At 35.9% G+C, this 25,047-nt stretch overlaps 1 protein-coding gene across 2 annotated transcripts; it reads left to right on the top strand.

The window, feature by feature from the left end:
• Window positions 1-1,281: 1,281 nt before the first annotated feature.
• LOC111052876 (cysteine desulfurase, mitochondrial) lies at window positions 1,282-23,800 on the top strand. Of its 2 annotated transcripts, XM_039424856.1 has the most exons (10): window positions 1,282-1,475; window positions 4,476-4,549; window positions 6,481-6,597; window positions 10,174-10,311; window positions 12,857-13,049; window positions 15,360-15,494; window positions 17,576-17,872; window positions 19,489-19,621; window positions 21,742-21,831; window positions 23,048-23,800. In XM_039424856.1, exons 1-10 carry the CDS (start codon window positions 1,394-1,396, stop codon window positions 23,109-23,111), a joined length of 1,323 nt encoding a protein of 440 aa, XP_039280790.1. In that variant the 5' UTR covers window positions 1,282-1,393; the 3' UTR covers window positions 23,112-23,800. The 2 variants fall into 2 exon arrangements, with proteins under 2 accessions (XP_039280790.1, XP_039280791.1); XM_039424857.1 differs by lacking the exons at window positions 1,282-1,475; window positions 4,476-4,549; window positions 6,481-6,597 and adding an exon at window positions 8,340-8,485.
• Window positions 23,801-25,047: the final 1,247 nt, after the last annotated feature.

Below are 25,047 nucleotides of genomic sequence, written 5' to 3'. Positions count from 1 at the left end.
ATACCTTGAAGAGCGGATACCTCGAAGGCTAAACTCACACGACTCAGGTCGAGAAGAGACTCGACTTTATAGTGAGGTCCACGTTATGACAGTATTTGATCAACTTTGGTTTTGCTATCCTTATCTATCATTCGACAAAGCTGGTGGTACTATCCTTTTCTAGGTCTACAAACATGCCAATTATGTTTTTGACAGTGTAGAAATATAATTAATTGATGCAGAGAATCTGCATCGCTATTCTTCTATCTTTATCCAATGCCATTATAACGTGGACCTTACTATAGTCGAGAGCATGTGTTATCAAAAAATAGTAACGTCGCGCGGAGACTAAAATCGACTGGTATGAGTGTCACCATTTGGAAACACATGCTTTCGATTAGAGTTGAGTCTCTTCTCTATCTGAATCGCATAAGTGTGAGTTAAGCCGAAAACTGTGAGAGATATACAAAAAGCTGTGAGATGTAAAGCGGGTCATTCACTTCAATTTGACGGAACGTAAATGACTGTGTGAGCGGGGCTAATGCTGTCGAAAGTCCGGTGAACTGTTCAACTAATTTGGATTGTGAATGGGGATGTTTGAGTAACCAGGCAGCCGGAGCGTGAGTACCTTAGTGAAAGATCCAAATTAGTTGGAACAAACTAATGTAGGTACCTAGAATACTTGATATTCTAATTCTAGGTACCTTGGAACAAACTGTCGGATAGTGAATTAATCGCTGTAATTTGGTATAGAATATAGCCATGCCCGTAAAGATGCAATTCCTTGGAGGCGACACGTCTTGAACCACTACCTCCGTATACACGAGGTCTTCACGGAGGTAGTGCTTGAACGGCGCGTGTCGACACGCCTCTAAGGAATTGCACCTTGAAAGATTCATAGTTTTTGAGTTATATGCAAGAAACCAAAAGTTATCGACACCTTTTAGGCCCCCCCTGGGTATAGGGGTGGGAACTTTTGATATGATTAGGGCTACCTCCTTATTACCCTAAACAGAACTGCGGGGTCAAAAATTGTCCTCCGCTCTTTTTTGAGCATTCATTTCCTGGATAGAAAAATAAAAAACTCTGAGATTAATTAGATTTTTTAATTTATTAATATATATACTTTTGAGGTTATGATAACTTGAGTTTAAGTAAACTGGACTTCAAGTAACTTATTCGAAATCGCAAATTCAAAACGTAAAAAAACTTTGTAAACGCAGTTTTATCAATATATCGATATTTGGAAAATATCGATATACCCGAGATCGGGTTCTAAATATCGATATCAATATTTCGTTATTTCCGATTTTCGACAAATCGATATTTCGCCAGTTCCCAGTTGTGTTTGTTATTAATTTCACAAGATTACTAAAATATTTCATTGTAAATTGCATAGTTACTACATAACATAATGTTGCTATCTAGACATAAGATCATATTTCAGAATCAAGCATTCAATATCTTTCGCCGTCTTTTTTCAACTGATAAGAAAGGTAAATGTATAATTCACAAATATTTTAGGTTATGCCCTGTTCAAAGCTACTCATTATTTTTATTAATATTGAGCTGAAATATTCAACAAAAATGTATTACAGATATAATAGAATATACAGAAATAAGATAAATTTCAATTAAGTTTTAAAAATCATTAATATTATATTGACAATGCCGGGTTTTTAGCTTGGTTCCTTTCCTTGCGATGCCGTATTTTTAATAGTTATGCAATACCTAGCCTAATTATTATCAATTTATTTGTTATTTTAAAACAGGTATTGCTTTGTCATTTTTAAATAGTTTGTTTATAATGCATTAACATCATAATCCGTATTAAAGGTTAGGTATCTTTATGGCCTTGGGTATTTAATTTTTTTATTAAATAGGGTCAAAGCCCAGGTATTCCTGGATAGATCGTGTCATAAACACATAATATCATTCCTAAACAACGACACTACCCGTGGTGTATTAAGCATCAACTATACGGGTGTCTAAAGGTGCAATTCCTTAGCGACGATTCTAGCCGCGCTGCTACAGTCATGCTCTACTAACGACTGTAGTTAATTACTGTTTATTTATTGAAGACTTTGTAGACTAAATAGGTACAGTAAAAATAATGGTTCTTTTCATAACACAGACATGCCTTAATACCTTAAAACCTTCAGCTTCATCCATTACCCACAATTGTGGGATCGATGGCGTCAAAAAATCAAAACACGTACAAACACATGAAAAAAAACTGTAACAGTTCAGATGGCAGTGATCCAGTGCTCACGCTCTCAATAAAAATTCAAATTATCACCCATAAATTCGTTCACACTGTAGTATGCCTTTGTACACAGTAGCTTCCGGACGGTTCTCCTGAAGGCGGCCTCATCCAATTGCTTCACACTATTAGGCAGCTTGTTGTAGAATTTCAGGGCTGAAATCCTGTAACTGGCCTGTGATCGGTGGAGGCGTCTCCTGGGGATATCCAACAGCTCACTGCGCCTGGTGTTGTGGCGGTGGATGTCACTACGGGCAGCTAGAGTATGCTGTATCTTCTTGACATACACCAAGCACAGGAGGATGTAATGGCTGAAGACAGACAGTACACCAAGGCGAGCAAAGATGGGCTTGCAGTGGGCAAGATGATCGCTTCCTGTTATAATTCGTATAGCCCTCTTTTGCAGTCTCAGCACATCAGCAGCCCCCGCTGAATGACCCCACAGAAGCAAGCCATAGGTAATGTGGCAATGGAAGAGCGCATGATACATCATTATCAGGTACTTCTCAGTCACCAGGCCCCTCATCTTGAGCAGCAGAAAGCAAATGCGGGAGAGTCGACTGGTTACTTGCTGTATATGACTGTTCCAGCTGAGTTTGCTGTCCAAGACAAAACCCAGCAGCTTCACTGGATTCTGAGGGTCACGCGGCTCACGTGACAAGCTGCAGATGATCCTTTGGGTCTTGTCCTCAATCAGCTGGAATCGATTAGCCAGGAACCATGAAGTGGCAGACTGAAGATGCTCCGCAGATGCCTCCAAAACCCGCTCAAGCTCAGCACCCGATGACAGTAGAGATGCATTATCCGCGAACATCAGAGAGGAACCGTGGTCGTCGGGTTCATTTATCATGACAAGGAACAGTGTAGGCCCCAGCACCGATCCCTGAGGAACACCAAAAGTTACCGGAAGTGTCCGGGAGTCAGCACCACTGAGGGAGACAAGCTGAGTCCTTCCAGAAAGGTAAGAGCCCAAGATGGAAAGGGCAGAGTCTCTAAGACCATAAAAGCTCAGCTTTCTAAGAAGAATGCCATGGTCCACGCAGTCAAAGGCTCGGCTCAGATCACAAAGAGCAAGAGACTCACCATCCTCGAAGGCAGCATCAATCCGCTCAGCCACATGGTCGACTGCACCCACTGTTGATCTCCCAACTCGGAAACCAAACTGCATGTTGGAGAACAGGCCATTCTCCTCGAAAAAGGCCTCCAGCTGAGGCTTTATCACTGCCTCAATCACCTTGCCAAAGACAGGAGTTATGGAGATTGGCCTGAAGCTACGAAGGTTCTCACGATCACCCTTCTTGAAGACTGGGACAGTTCTTGATGTTTTCAAGAAATCAGGAAAATTTCCAGACCTCAAGCACTCATTGACAGATGCAGAGAGAGGAACTGCAATGGCATCAACAACCTCTCGAAGCATACTCACAGACATGCCAAACACATCTGGACTTTTTGATGTTTTGAAAGAGCGTATGATCCTCCTCAAGGCAGCTGGTGTGGTGGGGCGAAAGAAGGAGAGATGCTCCTGTCCCGGCTGGATTCTTCCTTCCAACAGATCAATTGGATCAATGGCAGTATCAGGCAGGGAATCCACTATATCCTGAACCGAACCCACAAAGAAGCCATTAAAATGGCTAAAATGGCTTTGCCGTCAGGGCCAAGAGAAAAACAAAACCAACAAGTCCGCAGATGGACAATCAGAACAGAAATTGAAACCCAAATATTCACACAAAAAGTGTATTAGGCTAATAATTACAGTAATGCTCGTTCAGCCTTAGAACTGTGACTAGGTCTGTATGTATCTGTACAAGGCCCCAACTAGGCCTATACGGGCGTCTCAAGATGCAATCCCTCTGCGGCGTCTTGGAGACGTTACAGCCGCCGCGGCTAGTGCACATAACCTATAAATTCATTAGATTCGATGACTCATTATATTTTTGATTGTATGAACGTTATGGCGGCAGATGAATAAGAAGTGTTGGCTAGTATATTGCTTCCTTGGTTCATATCTAATGCCGCATCTAGTCTACATGTCGCATCTCAATGACGAAGAAGATTCACAAATGTCGACATTGTTGAGGACTAGTCCAAGACCAAGGTTTATTGCCCTCATTCTCACTGACGCTTTAGCAACTATTTTTAATCAGCCACCAAGTCAATACAAAAAAAAATCAATCAAGTTCTTTATTATCAATACAGGAAACGTTTTTTACTCAAAAAGTCTGTAATTTTGTAGATTTTGGACTCGATGTTGGGGGAAGAATTTCTGGCAAGCCTCTCTATTTGGATGCACAAGCTACAACTCCTTTAGTAAGTATAGCCTATAGAAAATGCATACGCTTCCTTTGAGCATATTCTATGGTAAAATTAATATTTTACACAACGAAGTCTTTTGTTAAGGGTACAAACACACTGAAGGCGGAGCGGAGTGGAGGATGGCCAGTGGCGAAGCTACCTATAACTAAAAATATATTTGTCTTTCAAAGCACATTTTTATTCAAAAGACAAAGAAGAAATGGAGTTTGAAGCAAATACTTCACCAGATAATTACACTCATCCATTATAATATTATCAATAAATGAGCAATTATGCTAGAAGTTAAATAAATTAAGGTAAAATTCCAAAATTGAAAAAGGATTTGGTTTTATTATTGTTGAGTGAACCAAAGCCAAATCGCAAAACCAAGTTATAGGTTAAGAACAAGCCAAGTATTAAACGAACCACAAACCAACTGATTTATTTGAAATTTAAATCTTCGAATTTTGAAAAGCATCGATGTTTGAAGATGATTGTCGACCGTTCGATACATCGAGATCTAGGAGATCTAGACATCGATACAGACGGAACTCAAACTATAAACACAGCTGGAGTCTAGGCTTGGAGCCTAGACTCTAAATTCTACCACGGTAAATAGAAGAAGAATTCTAAATACCGTGTACACGGAAAATACACGTATTTTCATCTAAACACCGTGAATTCTACTACATAGCTATGGTGCTACGTCACGTTGTCATAGCAACCATACAATACGCCACGCCCATTATGGATGAATATTGAGAGTCTCATAAGTAGGAGACTCCTCACCATGCGAATGAATATATAGCCAGTCGGCAGTGTCGGCCAGACAGAGAGCCACAGAACTGTTTGGAAGGCACCAGCTCATATACAAATTTGCAAAGACATGTATACGTGCTAATAAAAAATAATATTCACATCAATCATAATTAATTTCAAGGAGTCTCAGACTCTTAGATTCCCCTTCAGCTTCGCCACTGAGGATGGCGTGGCGTGGCGTGATCCAGAGCGTTCATGATACACACAGGAAGCATCTGAGCGTCAAGTGTCAAGGGCGAAAATGGCGTTGTCTAAGTTTGCAAGGACATTACTTTGTGAGAATAATTACTTTGAGTATTGGATATGAGCTAAGCCTGCTAGGTCAGAGTGGGTTAATGAAATCAACATAGATAGTCAACTATTTGGTGAATATCACCATCAATTTCATAGGAATATGAATGAAATGGATTAGAATAGCCTTAATTTTGATTTCAAAGTGCTATAGATAAATTTTATCTTTTGAATAATCAAATAATACACATTACTGGGGAATTTTGGCAAACATTAAATATACTAGTGTACAAGATCGTGGGAAATTGTAGTAGAACAAGTGCATTATGATGTACAAGAGTAGACCAGACTGGCACTCGCACTGTGACGCTCCGCTTGTAGACGCTCCAAAAAACAAACCAGCTTGTTCCAAAGTTTGACGCCACGCTCCGCTCTGCGAGTGTGTTGCAGCTCATTACTGAACATGATATTGTTCACGACGCTCCTCAACGCCACGCTCCGCTCCGCTTTTAGTGTGTTTGTACCCTAAACGATACATCTATACTAAAAATCTAGTTTTTTGTTTAAAGTAATCTTTAGTAGATTTAATTCCTCTTCCGTCTGTGACCAGTGTATATACCGGATTGACATTGTCGTTTGATAAAAACACAAAAGTTCAAATATTTACACTCTTATCTCAAGATGGCCGATCAAAGAGATTGACAAAGCTTACAATCTCCTGAAATGAGCTATCAACTGGTCAAAAGTATTCAGTTGTGTTTTGAAATTTTAGTTCTATTTAGTTCAATTTTGGAGTTGCATCTTAAGACTTTTTAGTACACATTTCTTAGTAGATTATTCACTATTATAGATTCTTATTTAGTGTATTAATTAAATCATTGATAAATTGTTGACAGGACCCAAGGGTGTTGGATGCTATGCTCCCCTATATGACAGCAAGCTATGGCAACCCTCATTCCAGAAGTCATGCCTATGGTTGGGAGAGTGAGAAAGCTGTCGAGGACGCACGCAAGGTATGTTCTATCAAATTGAGTAATAGTTCGAGAAATAAGTGAATATTTTATCTTATAAATATCTCATTCAAGTAGATGATTAGATAAAATGTCCTGTATTTGAGCGTAATGATGATAATAATAATAATGACTCTGGTCGAGGGATATTATATAATAATAAAAATAATACAACACGACCAGAGGAGTTTATTCAAATTATAGACATGATTACAAAAAGCATATAAGCTACAATTATTCACAAAGTATTAATACAATTGGTTGATTATTTGTTGATCTAAGAAAATGTGGCCCCCACTATATATGAATATGTGTCGGGATGCCACTAATTTTGCAATTGTTTAAGATTTTAGGTCAAAAGTAAAAAAATCTAATAAGATACATCTTGCGAGTCATTAGAAGTTCATGAAAACCACATTTATATACACAAATTTAAAAAATAAAATTGATAACCTAAGATGTAGAAATTTTATAAAAATTTAACATAAGAAACATTTATAATACTCATGGGAAAAATCATTAAAATAAGAAAGCCCTCGCACCTGCAGTGTAAGTCTATTGACAATTTTCAATGCGCGCATTGGATAACAAGTGTGCAGCTTAGCCAATCTAGAGTAGGAAAGGTCAATGTTGTCTCGCCGTCAAGTTGAGTAGTTGTTGGATCTGGCCCTTTGCTTGGAGTGTGTGTAGTTGGCCTTTCAGAAGCACAAGGGAGCTCAGCCACTACCTCCGTAAACAAAGCCGTAGTGCATTCGTGTGACAGCACAGGTAGGGCTCCTACACCAATAAAAATTCGTTCATTTCAGCTGATCTATATCAGCTAGAGTTTTTATTGGTGTAGGAGCCCTACCTGTGCTGACGTCACACAAATGCACTACGGCTTTGTAATTACACTGTATGAAGCAATAAATAAATTCAATTCATAATCATATTTATTTAATCATTCAGTATTTCACAACTTACAGAAAAGTACCACAGGCTAACTCACGTCCAAAACGGTTCCAATTCTAATTTATACAACAGTCCAAATGTAGCTAGAGGTTATGAATGATACATGTATCATATAACTTTTGTGTAGCTAATCACAAAAATCAACCTGCGCTTTTGGAATTCAAACCTTTTTCGCAATTCTAGAAAAGAAGGGCAACTTTTTTGTTCGAGTTGATCGTTTATTGTAGGTGGTTTAGTAAAAAGAAAAACGTTGAAATTACAGCTGCTTGAGGGGGCTTCAGTACCTACTGTGCATGCCCTCTGCTTCTCTTGCTATCTATTTACCACTAGGAGTTTAGCACTAGTGTTTTCCTTATCTTCTAATTAAGCGATATAATTTTTTGTATTGTTTATAATGTTTTATCATAGAGCTTCTGGTTTTTGTAACTAGTTTTTCTTGCAAATAAACATTTTAGTTTCAAAATACCATATGATTACTTATCGTATAATACTGCTTGCTGGAACTGTACCTCAAATTCAGATGCATAGTCTTAATGGGGGAATTACACTTAATATGTTCTGTGTACTGTTCATGCAAAAATGTAATTTTTATTTTGTTAAAGATCAAATATATGTACATGTATTGTTATGCCAAGTGGAAATAAACGAATTGAATTGAAATGAGCTGTCAACTGGTCGAAATTATTTAGTTTTGTTTTGAAATTTTAGTTCTATTTAGTTCAATAATTTTCAAGACTTTTAATACACATTTCATAGTAGATTATTCACTATTATAGGTTCTTATTTAGTGCATTAATTAAATCATTGATATAATTGTTGACAGGACCCAAGGGTGTTGGATGCTATGCTCCCCTATATGACAGCAAGCTATGGCAACCCTCATTCCAGAAGTCATGCCTATGGTTGGGAGAGTGAGAAAGCTGTCGAGGACGCACGCAAGGTATGTTCTATCAAGTTTAGTAATAGTTCGATAAATAAGTGAATATTTGAACTTCTTAAATATCCCAGACAACTAGATAAAATTTCCTGTATTTGAGCGTAATGATAATGTCTGTCTATGTACTGTACGTTCCTGTTGAAAACTCTTTATAGATCGCGTGTAATCAAAAATAGATTCATTACAAACTGTCAGCAATGATTGAATAGAAGCATTCATGTTATTTATAAGGAATGTGGGCAGTTCAAAGTTAATCTCATTATAGGAGAAAATTGCTCTGTACGTTTAAAGAAAAAATATAGCATAAGAAAATATCCCACGATATAGGGTGTTTACGTTCCAAATTTCGCTATCAACTCAAGCCGATAGTCCTAAAGCTCAACTCACACTTACGCGACTCAGGTCGAGAAGAGACTCGACTCTAGTCGAGAGCATGAGTTTCCAAATGGTGACACTCAGACCAGTCGATTCTAGTCTCCGCGACGTCACCCATTTGGAAACACATGCTCTCGACTAGAGTCGAGTCTCTTCTCGACCTGAGTCGCGTAAATGTGAGTTGAACCTTTTAGTTATATTTCTCGTGAAACTAGCAGTCTCTCATACTGTGCCACTCACTTATGTCTAGTCCACACTTGGCCGTGTAAGCTGGCCAAGCCTGGCCCAGCCTGCAATTTAACCAGTGCCCGATGAAGGCCAGCGTTGGCAAACTACCTATCCACACATTGACGCTGGCCTACGTTGGCCTTCGTTGGGCCAACATGTGGATGCGGCATTATTTCATCCGGCGGGTGGATTTTTTCACCCGGTCAAAACTATATTAATAAACAAAAATCGACTTGAAAAATTTGAAACATAAATGACCTATACCAGTCTTAGAAAGCTTTTTGACCTTCACCAGGCTTTTTATGTTCCAAATTTCAAGCCGATTTTTCTTGTATGATATTACTGTTTTGGGCAGGAGAGAGTGTAAGAGAGTGGCACAGTATGAGAGACTACTAGCATCACATAGCTTCACGAAAAAGAACAATTAGGACTATCAACTTGAGTTGATAGTGAAATTTGGAACATAAACACCCTATATAGGTACCATGGAATATAAGCTATCTTTTCGTTATACCATGTACGTTTCATGTAATTATAAAAAAAGAGAAAAGGTTGACGTGCTACTTACATGTATACACCAGTGTATATTTTTATTCAAAGTTTATCAGGAATTCTTGTATTTTTCAGGGTTTCCTAATAGTCTTGATTCTGGTATTACCGGATTTGAACTTTACTGATAGCTTGTTGGAATTGATAATCGCATCTCGCTTGAAGAAAGATTTGATTGTGGAGCTGAATGTATTGCTCTAATTTATCTATCTATCTTGTTATTGCTCAATGGGTGGTTTCAAAACCAATAGAGTAGCATAATACATTATGACTCCCCATTGCAAAAAGATGCCATAATAATCGTAGACCCAGTGTCTATTAAATAACTTGACAGTGATTAATCGCTGATTAATAATGACTTTATAAGCGTCTCTCATTGGTTCTCGTGTAACCATAATTCAATCACAGTTGAATTTGATGTACGTGCAGCCGAGAGATAATCTTCTTGTAACATCCTAATATATCAATTATCCCTATCAATAGATAAGTTGTGAAATATTCAAAACCTACTGTCAGTAATGAAATAATATTCCTTGCAGGAAGTAGCAGATCTAATAGGAAGCGATCCTAAGGAAATAATTTTCACATCTGGAGCAACCGAATCGAATAATATTGCTGTCAAAGGTGTAGGAAGGTTCTATGCTAGCAAAAAGAAGCATATCATCACAACGCAAACTGTAAGTTTCTTAATTTTTGCTGTTATATTTTAAATTGTTCCCAAAACAAATACTAGGACATATCATTGTTCTCAATCCTAACGTACTTTCACGTTTGAATGAATTTAAATTGAGATCATCATTGCTATATTATTGTTCACAATCCTTACGTAGTTTCATATTTGAATGAATTCGAACTGAGGGTCTCATTCTCTAGATATATTCATTATAGCATGTTCATTTTATGAATTAATCCATTTATTAAAGCAGATGATACAATAGTAGTGAGACAAAAGACGTTTTCAAACCCTAACATTTCTTTCCCAAATTGAAAATTTCTATATATTTGTAGAATATTATTATATTACTCATAATGAAATAAAACCCAGCTTTTCATATTCTTTATTTAGATGGAACATCTATGATATCGATTATAAGGAGATGTTATAATAGTAGGGTGATAAAAAACGTTTTCAACCCTAACAATTCTTTCCCAAATTGAAAATTTATATATATTTGTAGAATATAATATTATATTACTCATAATGAAATAAAACCCAGCTTTTCATATTATTTATTTAGTTGGAACATCTATGATATCGATTATAAGGAGATGATACAATAGTAGGGAGACAAAAAACGTTTTCCTACAGTTACCTTGAAAAGTGACCATTCCTGCACTGATTACAGAACGCAAAGAATCACTTTTCCGCTCTAGTGCGCAAAGTATTACTTTTCGTACTCCAGATTTGCAACATGGCAAAACAAAATAGTTGGTGGGTGGGTTATATGGAGGATTAGTGCACGAAAACAAAAATTAAGTTGGTAACAATGACTGTGGTTAGATTTAGATAAGAATCATTTCAATGGCTACCCTACATTTATGATAAAATCCCAATCAAGGAATCCAAAACAAGAATAATGTTCATCTAAATCATAATTAAATAATCATCATTTACGAATTCTCATCATTCAATAATAAATAATAGTTCTTTTCTATTGATAATTATTATTTCAACTGCAAAGTAGCAAATATACATTATAAAATTCAAATCTTGAGGTTAAATGATTACCGTTCGATATCCATATAAATAAAAATAATGAAAAACATAAGGATACTACAATAAATATTCTCTGTTGTCTATTTTATTTTTATAAATATTTTTCAGTTTACTTTGAGCATTTTTCTCTGTAATTTGAGCAAAAGTCTCCGCAAAGCACTGATTACAATGAATGTGGCGATTGGTGAATGATAAGGCGATTGTGCTTGGTATTATTTTTTTTTTAGTACTTTTTAGCTGGATGAAACAAACTTAGGTACGATTCTTCCCGCTAGGTCGCGCGCTTGTCGGTTCAGCCATCTTGCAGCCATCCCAATCAGCTGTTGGCGTGTATTTTGAATGCGAATTTTTTGTTCTATCTGTATTTTTTCTTATTCTTGAATGAATAAAAATGAGAACTTTGGCTGAGAATTTTCAACTTCAATTAGATTATTAATTTTTGAATGAATTAATTTTGTTATTAATAACAGCATCACACACACACAAACATTTGATGGATTTCAGCCATCATTTTACCCATATTCAACCACTTCTCATATTCAATTGTAACTGTAGGAAAAGTTTAATGTGAAATACGTGAGCAAAGTTCCTCTGCTGCACTCAAGAAGCCATTCCGCCCTTGCCCACGGCTCGGGCATAAACGTTTCTTTCGGTGCAGCAAACTGTCACTTTCCGCACTAGTTGCACAAATAACTATTTCATCCCTAACATTTCTTTCCCAAATTGAAAATTTCTATATATTTGTAGAATATAATATTATATTACTCATAATGAAATAAAACCCAGCTTTTCATATTCTTTATTTAGTTGGAACATCTATGATATCGATTATTCAATCACGAGAAAAAGATAAGCTACAATTTCAACTTTTTTCTTGTGAATCATTTATAAAAAATTGTTTTTTTTTCAAAGTTGTAGCTGTTAATTCTATATTTTGGTATAAACATATTGTTGAAATAGTGCTTGTAAGGCGGTAATAACTTTTGATAACGGGAGACCTTTTGAATTGTTGACAAGGTTCAGCTGTATCTCATAATTCATATTCATTTGTATTTGCAACATTACAAAAAAGTATAATAAAGTCAAATATAAACATCACATACAATCAAATAGAAAAATATGAAACACATTTTCAAAAAAAAAAAAAACATATTGAAGGATTCTTGGTCATCACTCAATAATTTATATGATCAAATTTATGACAGGTCATAGATATTTATATTATTCGATAGTCTTAACACGAAATCATATATTTGATGATAGTTGGTTGAATATCTATGATCTGATTGGCTGTGTAATTGGGCCCTAACCTTAAGCATATAATCTATTCCATTTATTATACATTGAATTTTCCCACAATGAAAATAAATTTGTTGACTTTTTTATTGTCAGATATTTGATGTGATCCAATAAATCTTGAGGAGTGCCTCAACTCTTCGAGATTTCAAATCTAGAGATATCGCAAATATGAATCTCGATAATGATGATTAAATTATGTATTTCAGGAGCACAAATGTGTGTTGGACTCATGCAGAGCTCTAGAAGGAGAAGGATTCAAAGTTACCTATTTGCCGGTTGATAATACAGGCATTGTGAGTCTAGAAGATTTAGATAAGGCGATTACAGATAACACATCACTGGTCTCAATTATGACTGTCAATAATGAGATAGGAGTGAAACAGCCCGTCAAAGAAATAGGTAACACATCGTTTCATCGCCAATAATTTGTCTGATTCCAATGATTTTATAATTCTAAAGAAAATTGTTTGGCATATAGTATATTTCGCACCTAGAGAAGAAAATGAGCTCGAAATCGGAAGTCTGAGGCCGTAGGCCGAGGACTAGAAAAGATTGAGAGCCGGAAAAACATTTTTGCCCGTGGTGTGAACGCTATTTTTCGCCACACACAAAAATAAACAATATATATATATATATATATATATATATATATATATATATATATATATATATATATATATATGAGAATAGTTGTTTACTAAGCACTTCCGAAAGCAGAAGTGGAAGGTGATAGCTCTAGCAAATCTGAGGTAATCTGAATATCAGGATTTTGTCCAAGTATTTTTATTTTTTATTCTGATTGGTCTAAATAACCTAAAAGATGATGTTCAATTATGTGGGAGGTTGAGTTTATACTTTCTTATTCTTTCAAATGACAATAAGATGATATTATGATAAATGTTCAATTATTGAATAATGAACACAAATAATGAAAATTTTTTTGATCAGCTGTTTTTTGATCACCTTTCTTAGTTCCATGTTAGCGGTTGGAAAGGGTACTCTGTTAGGCTACGGCCTGTTTTGACGTCAGACGAGAGTCGTCTGCACACAATGTCTTTCAAATCTACATAGGGACTGGAAAACAGCTGCTTTCTGTGCAGTGTGGCGAAAATATGTATTTTGAGTTTAGCACTAATAAGATAGTAGATGAGAATAATAATAATGATGATGATGTTAGAGAGTGTCAATCCGGCAACATTGCATTACATTGAATTCCATTGTATTAAATTTTTCTATAGTGAGTTTCACTTGAAACTGTTAGTGTTCGTTTTTCACTCCTTTACTAAACCATCGAACAAATTAATTGAAGAGACTTGAAATGTTGTCAAAAATCAACTAATAAAGTGGATTTTTGACAACATTTCAAGTCTCTTCAATTATGGAAAAGTCCACAGCATCAATATTCACGCTACAAACTTAATCGAACAAATTTACATCAAGGTTACTTATCTAATCCATAATTTGTTATTTATTTTTATAGATCTTCTTGAAATAATATTATTTTATCAGAATATTCAGTACCATAGAGAAAATATAACATAAGTTATGTTATATCATTGCATAATTAGCCGAAAACGGTCGTATCTTTGACCTTGAAAACAGAACGACAAAAAATTATTTTTATATAGCTTCTTGAATTAATATTTATTTTATCAGAATAATCAGTACCATAGAGGAAATATAACATAAGATATCCCATAGTATAGGTCGTCGATGTTCCAAATTTCAAGTCGATTTTTCGTCAACTCAAGCCGATAACTGTCGACTACTGTCTATTATTACTGTTTTGGTCGGGTGAGAGTGTAAGAACGGTACTGTATGAGAGACTGCTAGCGTCACATAGCTCCCGAAACAGTAGACCTCACGCAGTATTCTCATCCACGAGTACCTGATTGAAACTATAGACCTTATGGAAATACAGCAATAGACTGGCTTCTTCACACAATCACTTGTCAGCTGATTTATGATGAATAATTCTATAGTCTGATTTTTACTCAATATTGGCGAATGAAGGAGGCTCCTTTTTTCTTTTATATTATCCTTGAAATGCAAAATTTCCAAAAACCTTGTATTTACGTCGACGCGCTATTTAAAAAGGAACATACCTGTCAAATTTCATGAAAATCTATTACCGCGTTTCGCCGTGAATGCGCAACATATAAATATTTAAACATTAAGAGAAATGCCAAACCGTCGACTTGAATCTTAGACCTCACATCGCTCGGTCAATTAATAATTAATTAACATAATATTTCATCTTAATCATGAAAATTCATTATGAAATTATTGAAAAATATAATTTCTTGCTTGATAAAATATAATTGATTATTTTAAACGAGAATCAACAATTATAATTACATTATTAAACCTGCATCAGCTACCGTCAAGAAGGCATTGACTAGACAGTGAGGATCGGCAACGTTGTTCTCCTATCTTTCTCCACTGCCATTATAACGTGGACCTTACTATAGGATTATCGGCTTGAGTTAACAGTGAAATTTGGAACATGAACACCCTATACCATGGGATATCTTCTCATGTTATATTACCTCTATGCTTAGTATCCTGTCATTCTGTATTCAAAGACAACGAAACGACAGGTTTCGGCTAATTATGCCATTTTCAAGCGGCCGAATAAATTATTATCAGGTAGTGAGTATTTTAGTCACTAAAGTTATAATTTAATTGAGAGCTATTTCTATTTTCAAGGTGCATTGTGCAAGTCAAGGAAAGTGTTTTTTCACACGGATGCTGCCCAGGCCATTGGCAAAGTGCCCATTGACGTCAATGAACTGAACATCGATTTGATGTCCATCAGTGGACACAAGATCTACGGCCCTAAAGGTTCGTATCCAGTGTTCTTAATGTACCGTACTAGCCTAGTCTAGGAAAACATCCTATCCTAATCTGAAAACGTTAGTGACGAAAGAGAATTTTCTCGTAAAACTTATTACAATTTTCATGCAGTAGTGTAGGTGAAGTTGTGTTAGTTATCAGTATTCAACTAATTCGATGAAATATGGAGATACCAGTTTCAGTTGTTACACAAATATCAATCAAAGCTAGATGTAAGGCTCAACTCACACTTACGCGACTCAAGTCAAGAAGAGACTGCAACTCTAGTCTCTTCTCAACTCAGCATGTGTTTTCAAATGGTGACACTCAGACCAGTCGACTCTAGTCTCCGTGACCTCACGACTGTGAGACTGAGTCTAGCGTCGACTCGAAATGTTGGTCGAGCCTCGACTTGAGTTGCATAGTTCCATGCATTTTTAATAAAAGTGAGGTTATGTTTGATGAAAGTGATGTTTTATCACTTTAGATAAGACAATAATAAGAACTATAGTGGCTTGGTGCAAGAACTACCTATGTCAAAATATCAACTTTCTCACAAATCAGCTTGAAAGTTCAGCTTGTATTTTCGAACTACGGCATTTCGATACGGAAATGCGAGTGCTAGAAGTGCAGAAGTCGACAGTGGTAGTTCTGGCACGGAGTATGAATGACAATCTAAAAACATATGTCTTCATTGGTAGTTTTTGCAATCTGAGAGTGGAATAACTAAATCATGACATTGGCAGTAAAAATTATATAACTTTTTATTGCTTTGAGAAAGGACATTAACACCTCTGGAATTGAAAATAATCGATATTAGTGATGTATTAGTGTATTAAACTCATTTTTGAAAAAAATGACATTGGTAGTTTTTGCACTAGGCCACAAAGACAATATATTCATAATAATATTATAATAATTTGTTACATGCTAAGTAGTGACGAATTAGATCTTATATTTTTAATAAAGTAAGGTTAGAAAATGGAGTAGCATGGAACTGAAGTAGCGACAATGAGCAAGAAAGTCGTAAGTTCGAGAGAACTCCTCGACTGGAGTCGTACGATTTTAGTCGAGCCAGTGTGAGTTGAGTCTAAGGTAAAGAACGCCATAACATCCAGTATAGTATTGAGCAACAATAAGATTTGTAGATCAATGAGCTGTCAGCCATTGGCCTAGACAAGCCACTCCCATAATGGGTGGTCCATACAAAATTTACAGCTTACATTACATCAATGGCGGTTCATAAACCAAATATTTTAATAAAAAAAGAAATATTTACAGAAAGTCAGCCTTTAATAATTGATGATTGTTTGTAATCAAATGCTCAGCAGAGTTAACATATCAATATTCTGTTTATCCCTATTTCTAATATTTTTTGCATTGTGCCTAATTTTATTGATTATTTCACTCTCTTCCTTATATCAATTTCGTCCTCACTGTAACTAAATCAGTAGTATTTGAAAATCGGACTAGTACTAAAGGCTTCAAATAGCTTACCACTCCCATCTTCTTCTTTCTTCTCCTGTTCCTACTATTTTTTTTTGTTATTCTTTTTCTGTTTTCTCCTTCTCCTCATCATTATCTACAGATGGAAATTACTGAGATATTGCAATTATTCAAATGCTGATGTATTAATTATTATTATTAAACGAAAATCCCAATTAAATGCTGCAAATCACCACGAGGACTTCTGCTACTGCAAATATTGACAACAGGGTAAACAGCTAGATGGAAATTCGATGAGCGCTAACTTTCAAATAGCAGTAATATTTTATACTATATTTGCAGTAGCAGAAGTCTTCGGGGTGAATTACAGCATTTAATTTGGATTTCCGTTTAATAATAATAATAATTACCGTACCTCATCATTCTCGTCCTCCACTTTCTTCTCCTTCACCTCATCTTCCTCCTCTTACTCCACCTCCTTCCCCTTCTCTACCATTCCTCCTCCTCGTATTACTTCTTCTTAATTTTTTCTTTATTCCTCTTTTTCTGTCTTCTTCTTCACCTTCTCCTTCTCATGCTCCACCTTCTTTCTCCATCATCTCCTATTTATGGCAAATACATGAATTTGACTGGTTGCATTGCAGGCATAGGCGCATTGTACGTGCGAAGGAGGCCGCGCGTGCGCGTGGAACCGCTGCAGAGCGGCGGCGGCCAGGAGCGAGGCCTGCGCAGTGGCACTCTAGCCACGCCCCTCGCCGTCGGCCTGGGCGTGGCCTGCGCTGTGGCAAAGGCCGAGATGCAGCGAGACCACGCCCACATGCAGCGATTGGCCGACAGGCTGGTGCAGCGTGTGATGACCGGCCTCACGCATGTCGTGCGCAACGGTCATCCCCAACACACCTACCCCGGCTGTGTCAACTTGTCTTTCGCGTTTGTCGAAGGTCAGTGAAGATCAATTAAATCTTTCCACTACATTCTGTGTAAGGTCTTACTTTAAGGCTCGGCAGGAGAGGGACCATGTCGAATTTCTACCTCCATAAGCTTAATGTTAATTGGGATTCCATATAACTCGGTTGATTTCCATCCGAACGTTCCAGTCAATATCTCATTCTAAAGGTATGTTAATTCTCTATTCAAGTTGCGAAGTGGAAAATTAACATTTCTTGAGAGAACGTTTAAATTTATCTAATAAGTGAGAAACTTGGAAATTCATCTCTCAACATGAATTCGTTTTGATGAGTTCTGTTGAAATTAATTTTTTCATAAAAATCTACACATCCGTACGGTTTTTAAATGGAATCTAGCGAAGGAAATTTTCGTCTGCAAGCCACTGAAATATGGAGTTGTTAAAACAGAGTACGTTGACAGACCCTTACACGCACGCATAAGCGGTGCGTGACCGCCATCAGTTGCTGTCTGGAGGGGTGCCGTTCCATGGGCTTTGTTCCCCTGTAAACAATAGCCCTTACACTTCCACTTCCTTTTGAAAGTTATTGCGTTAAAGTGGATTCGCACACAACAGTGACAGTGAAAATTAAAAAAAATCCAAATGTAAACACATGCTCTCGACTTGAGTCGAGTCTTTTCGACCTGAGTCGCGTAAGTGTGAGTTGAGCCCAACTCTAATGATGAAAACCAGGCTTTAGGCCGGTTACAGAGCTTGACCGACCGTCAGTGCGTATGTACCATCCTGACCGTACGCATCGATGAATCAGTTTTACACATTCAGAGCTCGACCGACTGTCAGTGCGTATGCACTATCCTGATCATACATCAGTTTTTCTGACTCACAAAATGGACGCCTTTACAGATTGTTTAATTGCAGCTTATTATCTTCGTAAACAAAATATTAAAAGACGTAGATATCAAGTTCACCCAATGATCGCCCAAAGAGCATTTCAAGGGGAATTTAGTACCATTATATACATAATTGCTTGGGGATGAAGGTACATTTTAACTTCCTCAGAATGTCCATCAGAAATTTTGATGAGCTATTTCGAGCTTGTATCACCATTGGGAATACTTGCAGTCACTTTAAGCTACGGATCAAATAAATGTAGATAATATTAATAATATAAGATTTTTCCAATAAAAAAATTAGAAATGATTGAAGAAATGTATAGAAAAACTCTGAATTCAAATATGACACTATTAATTGAATTAATTCATTATGCTATTCAATTCAATATCAGCTGATTGTCGGGCAGAGGTGTCAGCACATTGGTTATGTTGCGATCGGGCTACTGATCAGTACAGCTCTGAAAGCTTCTATTTGTTTCAATAGCGCGTCAGTCGACCTATGGAACGGATACGCACGAGCTCGACCGATGGTTTTCGTACGCAGTATAAAACGCATGGTCCTGACCGTGCGCATGCGTGCCGTCAGTCCTGCTCTGTACGGATACATGGAATATGTATGGAAAAGACAAGCGCGACTGACGTACGCACTGACGGTCGGTCAAGCTCTGTAACCGGCCTTAGTGTTCGAGTACCAGATACCATACCTGTTTCTTGGAACTTGAGTCCTAATTTGAGCAAAACGTTTCTGATATTTCAGGCGAATCACTGCTGATGGCTCTGAAGGACATTGCCCTGTCGAGTGGCAGTGCTTGTACGTCGGCCTCACTGGAACCCTCATATGTGCTGCGGGCTATTGGAGCCGACGAAGACCTTGCGCACTCATCCATCAGGCAAGTTATTCTCATTAAAATATCCATCTAAACAACAATCTAAAAGTAATATTGAACTTGCAACTCATTCTTTCGCCCAGGAACCGTACTACAGTGCAGGGATGCCAACTTTGAAAAAAATTTCTCTAGCGCTCAAAGATCTTAAATTCCGTTTATAACTTGTACAATAGTGCTGGAACAATCAGACAAACTGCTCAATTTAGATGATAATGCCTATTGTGAGATTCGCATTTCAAGTCAGTACCTGATAAACATTAATTTGGTATTCTTTTCTGTCATTAGACAAAGCTGATAGCTATATCATTACTCCCGACACGGTTGCTGAATCGTTTATAGAGAGATATAAAGAACTAACATAATATATCTTCTCAATTATGAAAAAAAAAATATTTTCTTAGTGAATGTAATATATTTGATATTAAATAAAACGACTAAGAAATTTTCAAAACCACAGATTTTATTTAAAGTAGAAAGACTGACTTCAAGGATAATATCTCATGTTAGTGGTAAGGAGTGGCCGTAGTCGAGTGGATCAGATGCTGGCTTCATGATCCAGAGGCCCGGGTTCAAATCCCGGCCCGGGCAAGATATTTATCTCGGGCCACTCCCGTGCTTCGGATGGACACGTTAAGCCGTCGGTCCCGGCTGCCTAAAAAGCAGTCGTTAGGTTATGTCAGAGGCCCTGAAATTGATCAGTTGCGACCTGAAAACTCTGACGCCAGACCTGAGCCAGCCAGGTCACTCGATATTATTATTATTATCTCATGTTTGCTCTCTTAACACATAATATAATCCTAATTATTCTCTGTAGGGCCCTAAAAACCGGCAGCGAGTATCCTGAGATTCTTAATTAAACGAGGATGGTTTTAGGCCTATTTCAAACTCTTCAAGATTCCACTCGGTCAAGTTTTAAAATAGTCCATTGCAGAACACGGGTCATCTGCTATTTTATATTAAAGAATGCGGACAGTTTGAACTGAATCTCTTAATAAATATTTCGACCTTGAAATTCTAAAAGTTATTTTAATTACTATTTTCTCTGTTGTTAGCTTTCATCTTATTCTTTATTTGTTGTATGACTTTTATTTTTGTTTCTCAATGCCTTGTTTTTCATTTCCTAGTTATAATTACTGGATACATTATCTAAGGAATTCGATAAACAAATTGATTTTTTTTACTATAAGAGAGTTTCTAGGGTCTGCAGCAACTCCTCCATGCGTACAGGGAAGCTTCCCTTGCATGAGAATATTTATTGTCAAGAGAATTAAATGTATATAATATTCATAATTCTATTATTTTTATTATTATTAGTTTATGCTCTAGATGATTGAGTATTATTTTGTATGCATTGTTTTTGGCAATAAAATTTATTATTATTATTATTATATATATATATATATATATATATATATATATATATATATATATATATATATATATATATATATATATATTGAAAGACTGTCTTTTTTCTTTAGGGCCACTTTTAATACAAATATTAATCTGAGTTCCATTATAAATTATTTTGTCACTACATTAGTAGATTAGTAGTTTGATTAGTAGCCGAAACATGTAGTGACAAAATAATTTATAAGGATTAATATTTCTATTTATATTGAAAGACTGGTTCATTTTTGTTGCTTGCACTTTATTGGATTGAATTTATTTATACCATAAAGACCTAGCCGGTAAGATCGTCCCCTTTTTCTGAGGTACGTGTTATTTTTGTAAATTCAACACTATTGGAGATGATACAGAATAGAAACACAATAGTTTGTTGTTTCACACTGATGAAGTAGTTAGTTTTAAATGAAAAAGACTAAGAAATTGTCAAAAAACCACAGATTTATTGATACTTGAAAAGACTGGTTTCGGTTATTACAATCTCTGTCAATCTCTGATAAACTCTGTGGTTTTTTGACAATCTCTTAATCATTTTCATTTAATATGACTAATTACCACAATATCAACTTCTCAACTACGCAAAAACTACTACGTAGTCAGTTTAATTGAAGCTTTTTTATTTAATTTAGTATAAATATTAATCTGACTTTATTCACATTATTTATTATAAATAGAAATTATCCTGAAAAGTGACATCATTCTATTGTTTGTGGCAGGTTTGGTTTCGGAAGATTCACAACTGTCGAAGAAGTTGATTACACAGTTGAGAAATGCATTAAACATGTGAAACAATTGAGAGAAATGAGGTGAGTTATAATATCTCTATTTTTTTTCATTTGTTTGTAGTAACCTTTTAAGGGCCGGTTTCCGAGATCGGGATTTGGCTAAGTCCTAGACTTAAAACAGCTAGAGTCAGAAAATTAGCTTTCCAAAACGGGGCGTAGTCGCAGTTTTTATTTTCTCATTTCTATAATTTGAAACGTTTTTCCTCGACGAAATTAAACATTTCTAAATAATTCAAAATAGCTAAAACTTTACACTATTTCCTCTTTATTTTATTTTTTGTTTAATTTTCTAGATTTTTGAAATTTAATTCAAACGTGACTTTGACAATGACTACGACTACGCCCCGTTTCGGAAAGCCAATTTTCTGACTCCAGATGTTCAAAGTCTAGAACTTAGCCAAATCCCAAGCTCGGAAACCGGCCCTAAGTCTTTTAATCTTTCAAGTACAGAAAAAATAATTTACTTGATAATTAATTTTTTAAAATTTTAATTTATTAGGCTACTTGTTTTATTAAATACTGTACCCGGAAGAATCAAGATTAAAAATGAATATATATATTATATGAAGATAATTTGCTGCATGTAGGGAGCATGAGTGTTTACCAATATTACTGTACAAGAGATCAGGAAGGGTTGTTGTATTAATGAGTTTTCATTTTTTGCATATCATTACAAAGTAATAAAAAAATTAAAGAATCCTTATTTGAAACTTAAGTTTGTAGTTGGAGATAAGATAAAGTTGAAAAAGGATACTTCGATTTTCTATTTTTATATGAATACGAGTAGCCCTTTCCATGAAAGTGAATTACAAACTATATGTGTAAAAATAAGCCAAGCTATTAACGATGGTTGGAACACTTTTTACGGCTGTATTCATCTTACTATAGTGAGGTCCACGTTATAATGGCAGTGGATAAAGATAGAAAAATAGCGATGCTGATTCTCTGAATTAATTAATTATATTTCTACACTGTCAAAAACCTAATTGGCATCGTTGTGGATCTAGAGAAGGATACTACCACCGGCTTTGTCGAATGATAGACAAGGATAGCAAAACCAAAGTTGTTTCATTATAACGTGGACCTCACTATAAAGTATTATGTTAATTCTTATATTCTGTGTATCTATGTCCTTCTGAGTTTGTTGATTCTATTACATTATTTGTTTTTCTATTCAATTCTTTGATTTTTTTTGTGTACCACGTTTATTCTTATTTTGCACTACTCACTTTTTCAGTCCTCTATGGGAGATGGCACAAGAAGGAATCGATTTGAAGTCAATCAAGTGGTCTCAGCATTAATTTTAGTGAGATTGTGGTCTTGGAAATGATGAGAGAAGAAATTTCAATGAATCGTCTCTTGGTAATGCTACAAAATTTTTCTATAAGTTTCAACAGGAATTATACTAGACCCCATCGTTTGACAGGTTTGTTCTATAAAATGTTCAATGTTATATCCAAATTTGTTTCCTTCATTTCTATGTTGAACTACATTGAAGTTAGAGATAATTTTTTTGTATATAGTCTGTAATTGAATAATTTATATATGCTGGTAAAACGGGGGTATGTTGTTTTAAATTTGTAAAGCTGCGTTTACACCAAAGTTATTAACAAAATGTTTATTTGTCCGTCCTTATAGATTCTATTAGATTAAACGGAGCTTGACAAACACATATGCACATCATGTGTGTGATAAGTTATGTTCAATCTAATAGAATTTATAAGGACGGACAAATGAACATTTTGTTGATAACTTTGGTGTAAACGCAGCTTTAGAATAATTCTTGCCGTAAGTAAGCAAAAACGTTGTTAGGCTACCAACAAGAATTTAGTTTTCAACCGAGTGTTATTTCACCCGATTTTGTATCCTAATTTCAATGTACTATTCATTTTATTGTAGAATAAAGACAAGAGTTTGTAAGAGCCTGTGATATAGCAGTAATGAATGTATTTGTTGCATCAATGTTCGAATTAAATACAATTCATCATAATTGATTAATCATTCATACCATTTTATATTCTTAGCTTAGGTCTAAACCAGGTTATTTTGGGAGAAAGTCAGTAATTAACAATCTGCTTTAGTTTGTACTGGTAAGTTAGTTATTGTGGTGGTGGTAGTAATTTTCCGTAGTTAGGAATTTAGTAGGAAGGAGGAACTAGTAGTTGATATATAATATATATACAATATATAATAATATCAAGAATAGTATTCTTGAATCCTTATGGAATAATTGAGAAAAGTTGAATATCCAAGAAGTACAGCACGTGGATTTTTACTTTCCTTGCCCTATTACTATAGGTAAGGAAAGTATTGCTTTCCGAAAAAATTAAGGTACCCCAATTTCTATACGTTTCAAGGTCCCCTGAGTCCAAAATAGTGGTTTTGGGTATTGGTCTGTATGTAAATGTGTGTGTGTCTGTGTACACGAAATTTCATCTCCCAATTAACGGAATGACTTGAAATTTGGAGCTTAAGGTCCTTACAATATAAGGATCCGACACGAACAATTTCGATTAAATGAAATACAAGATGGCGGCTAAAATGACGAAAATGTTGTCAAAAACAGGGGTTTGCGCGATTTTGTCGAAAATGGCTCCAACGATTTTGATCAAATTTATACCAAAAATAGTCATTGATATGCTCTATCAACCGCCACAAGTTTTATATCTGTAAAAATTTCAGGAGCTCCGCCTCATCTATGCGAAGTTTGATTTTAGATTCCGAATTATCAGGCTTCAGATACAATCTAAACAAAAAAAATTAGTGGAAAAGATTGAGTATGAAAATGTCTACAATTAATGTTCAGTAACATTTTCACCTAAAATTGAAAATAAGCTCGAAATTCGATATAATGTGATTCACTATGTTTGTGAAATTGCAAACTGTTGATTCACTATGAAGAGATAGCAGACCTCATGTGTCTCCAGCGTTATTGTCCTGTCCCCAGCTGGCTCAGATCTTTGAATAGTACACTTGAGATACGCGTGAACACTAGCGTCAGGTGATCAATTTTCATAACGGCAAGGAAAGTTGTGTGAGTGCACTACACCAGATTTTTAGAAACCGCATTAACTAATAAATTTGATCAACTACAAAGAGTCAGTGTTTAGTGGAGTGAATATGAAACTAGCAACCAGCTGACAGGCCTAAGCCCTTCATGGGCTGTTGAGCCATTGGGATACATACATACAAGGAGTCAGAACATTAGGAGTTGGGCTGTTGTCGAACCTGCTTATT

Source organism: Nilaparvata lugens, chromosome 3 (genome assembly GCF_014356525.2).
Source record: "Nilaparvata lugens isolate BPH chromosome 3, ASM1435652v1, whole genome shotgun sequence".
Taxonomy (NCBI): Eukaryota; Metazoa; Arthropoda; class Insecta; order Hemiptera; family Delphacidae; genus Nilaparvata; species Nilaparvata lugens.
The sequence above is the reverse complement of the archived record's forward strand: the minus strand, read 5'-3'. Positions and strand labels throughout refer to the sequence as shown.

What these genes read in the sequence shown, in the direction of transcription:
- LOC111052876 (XM_039424856.1), top strand. Translation starts at nt 1,394, where the DNA reads ATGTTGCTATCTAGACATAAGATCATATTTCAGAATCAAGCATTCAAT. An exon ending in CACAAGCTACAACTCCTTTA is followed by an intron (nt 4,550 to 6,480) that starts GTAAGTATAGCC and finishes AATTGTTGACAG; the next exon opens with GACCCAAGGGTGTTGGATGC. An exon ending in CTGTCGAGGACGCACGCAAG is followed by an intron (nt 6,598 to 10,173) that starts GTATGTTCTATC and finishes TATTCCTTGCAG; the next exon opens with GAAGTAGCAGATCTAATAGG.